This window comes from Pinus tabuliformis, chromosome 9 (assembly GCF_031772625.1).
Source record: "Pinus tabuliformis cultivar Carrire ecotype Pingquan chromosome 9, CPIR1, whole genome shotgun sequence".
Classification (NCBI taxonomy): domain Eukaryota; kingdom Viridiplantae; phylum Streptophyta; class Pinopsida; order Pinales; family Pinaceae; genus Pinus; species Pinus tabuliformis.
The window spans coordinates 819,911,129-819,914,590 of NC_142307.1; the positions used below are offsets into that span (position 1 = coordinate 819,911,129).

Below are 3,462 nucleotides of genomic sequence, written 5' to 3' on the forward strand. Positions count from 1 at the left end.
GAGAGGCCGAAGAACAAACAGTGAAGTATTGCAGGAACTGGGTATTTTAATGTTAAACTCTGGTAAGATGAAGGCTCTGAATGCTTTCCCTTCTTACCAATAATCTGTCTAGTTAAAAATGAAAGTTATATCGTGGAATGCAAGAGGGCTTAATAGCCAAGAGAAACAAAGACTCCTAAAGAGAAAATTCCAAAAAGAAAAACCGGATATCATGTTCATACAGGAAACCAAGTGTGCTAACAACAACATGGTGAATATCAGCAAAAGGCTTGGTAAATACATAGAATTTATGGAAGTCGCCAGTCAAGGTTGGGAAGGAGGTTTAGTAACTCTTTGGGACTCCCAGGTGATAAATATCCTCTCGACAGAAGATACAAGATCGTTCATAGCCATGGAAACTCAAATGATAGGTAATTCTGAAACTTACTTATGTACAAATGTTTATGGAACGCAAAAGCTAGAAGATAAATTCTCTTTCCTCCGATCTCTTTTAAGTCTAAAGCTCAGATATCCCAGCTCGAAAATCATCATGGGTGGAGATTTTAATATGATAACCTCTCTTTTGGAAAAGAAAGGAGGGATCAGAAAACTCAATAAGGATGTTGAGCTCTTCGCTGAATTCATTGATTCTGCCAAACTAGTGGACATCCAACCAAAAAGTGGAACTTTCACATGGAATAATAGGAGAGGAGGCGAGAAGCAGATAACCTCTCGTTTAGATAGATTTCTTATTTCTGAAAGCATACTACTTGAAGGAATAATAGTGGAATCTGACATCCTTCCTAGTGGAGGATCGGATCATTGGCCAATCTCTTTGGTAGCGGCCATCCAAGGAACCCCCAGAAACAAGCCTTTCAGATTTGAGAAGTTCTGGTTGAATCACCCTAATTTCATTCAACTGGTGGAGAAATGGTGGCACAAACCAATGGACATCAGAGGAACCAGAATGTTTAAACTTCAAAGCAAATTAAGAAACATCAAAAACAAAATTAAAGAATGGAATGCAACTGAGTTTGGGAACATTTTCAAGGAGAAAACCATCATAGAGGGAAAGTTAGAACAGATTCACAAAGAATGGGCTAATGGGCACAACAACGAGGACTCAGCAGAATAGGAAAAAGTCCTGATGCAACAGTGGCAACTACGCTGTCAACAGGAAGAGACCTTATGGAAACAAAAATCCAGGATACAATGGCTAAAGGAAGGGGAACAGAACACCAAGTTTTTCCACAGGTCTGCGCTAGATTACAGAGGGGCAAATAAAATAATTTGTCTCAACAATGAAAAAGGGGAAACTCTACAAAGTCACCAAGAAATAACAACACTGCTAACAAAGCACTTTAATCATATAGCCCAAGAGCCGCAAGTAGACAGAACTGAAGCTATTGAGGAACTAACTCAGGCCATTCCTAAAATTATTACCAATGAGCAAAACCGAGCTCTTATTAGGGAAATCTCATTGGATTAGGTGGAAGAAGTGGTTAGAAGCATGCTAAATGACAAGGCACCTGGGCCTGATGGTTTCACCATCAATTTTTATAAAGCATGCTGGAGATTTGTTAAGACTGAAATATGGGAAGTAGTAGAATATTCCAGACGCTCCTGCTCTATACTTAAATCGCTAAATTCTACCTTCCTCTCTCTAATTCCAAAGGAAGAAGATGCCAAGTCCCTAGAGAAATTTAGACTTATAGCCTTATGTAATGTGATATATAAAATCATATCTAAAGCTATAGCCAACAGATTGAAACCCATTCTTCCTGGCCTCATCTTGGAAGAGCAGTCGGGGTATGTTGAAGGAAGACAAATTTTGGATAATATTCTACTAGCCTAGGAAATGGTTCATACTCTTCAGACTAGGAAAATAGTAGAGATGTTGATGCAGCTAGATCTTTCTAAAGCCTATGATAAGGTCAACTGGAACTACCTTGAAGCCATACTGAACGCTTTTGGCTTTGATAAACAGTGGACTAAATGGATTCTCGCCCTGATTAAATCCACTAAATTTTCTATCCTTGTCAACGGCTCCCCCTCCGACCCTTTCTCTCCCTCCCGAGGCATCAGGCAAGGAGACCCTTTGTCTCCTTTCCTTTTTGTAATCCTTATGGAAGGTCTGAGCAGACTCATCCGCAAAGCAAAGAATGAAGGAAAAATCAAAGGACTACATCCCCTTCATGCCATACCAGCGACAACTCACCAGCAATTTGTGGATGACACAATGCTGCATGGGACGCCAACTGTGAAAGAAGCCATGGCATTCAAAAAAATACTAAATCTCTTCAGTAAGGCCTCAGGTATGGAAATTAATCTTTCAAAGTCCACTATTTTTTTCTTCAATACTCATTTAGCTATTCAGAAGCATCTATCTAGTATTCTAGGCTTTCGAAGAGGTAGCCTACCCTCTAAGTATCTGGGGGCCCCTCTGACGGACAAACCCTGGCAAAAGATACATTGGGAGAAAATCCTAGCTAAAATGGAGAAGAGATGTCAGCACTGGACCCACAGGGCCCTCAATTTCGCTGGAAGATTAGTCCTCACCAAAGCAGTATTGCAAGCCATTCCGCAGTACCTGCTCTCTATTATCCCTGCCCCAAAAGGAATCCTACAGCAGATAAGGGCAATCCAGAGATCCTTTGTCTGGAATGGCAATGCAGAAAAAAAAAATGGGCGCTTGTTGCCTGGAACAAACTTTGCAAATCGAAAGAATTAGGGGGCTTAAATCTAGTGGATCCCTCCACTATCAACATGACCTGTGGAGCCAAGCTCTGGTGGAGATGGTTGAAGGAACCCAATCTTCCATGGGCCAGACACTGGAAGGAAAAATATACCCTAGAGTGCAACATTCAGGAATTAATAAGGCTGCAGGAGGTTCCTGAAGGGTCTCCCATATGGAATTTAGCAAGAAGGAATCGCGACATTGTGCAGGATCACAGCTTTTGGGAAATCCGAAATGGGGAAACAACTTTATTTTGGGAAGATGCTTGGCAGCAACTCTCGAAGCTTGAAAGACCAGAGTTAGCAGGCCTTCAGAGATAGTGTCAGGACAGGGGAAGATACATTGTCCATCAATACTGGAATCACAGCAGCAGGGACCAGGAATGGAGAGATTGGTTGTTCAACGACACAGAAAGATCAAATGAGGAAAACAACAATATAAGAGATCTGCTCAACCAACTAAACAAAAGGAAGATAAGGAAAGCTGAAGAAAAAGACCAGCTAAGATGGGGCATGAAAGGGAGTGGTAATTTTACGCTCAAGGAAGCCAGGGAGCATCTCGAAAATACAGAGCAAATGGAGGTGATTCAATGGAGCAATAAGGTCTGGGATACTCTATTTTGGCCTAAGATTAAAACCTTCATATGGCTCCTGATGCGAAGGAAAACCCTCACTTGGGAGAATATTCACAAAAAAGGGTTTAATGGCCTATCTAGATGCCCCATGTGCAATTTGGCTGAAGAAACA

General features: G+C 41.3%; 1 protein-coding gene across 1 annotated transcript; it reads left to right on the plus strand.

The window, feature by feature from the left end:
• Positions 1-247: 247 nt before the first annotated feature.
• On the plus strand, positions 248-1,114 carry LOC149151308 (uncharacterized). Its single transcript, XM_089443119.1, has one exon. The coding sequence runs from the start codon at positions 248-250 to the stop codon at positions 1,112-1,114; it is 867 nt and encodes a 288-aa protein (XP_089299245.1).
• The last annotated feature ends 2,348 nt before the right edge of the window (positions 1,115-3,462 follow it).

Bases quoted from the DNA above. Each gene is read 5' to 3' on its own strand.
- LOC149151308 (XM_089443119.1), top strand. From the start codon at position 248: ATGGTGAATATCAGCAAAAGGCTTGGTAAATACATAGAATTTATGGAA.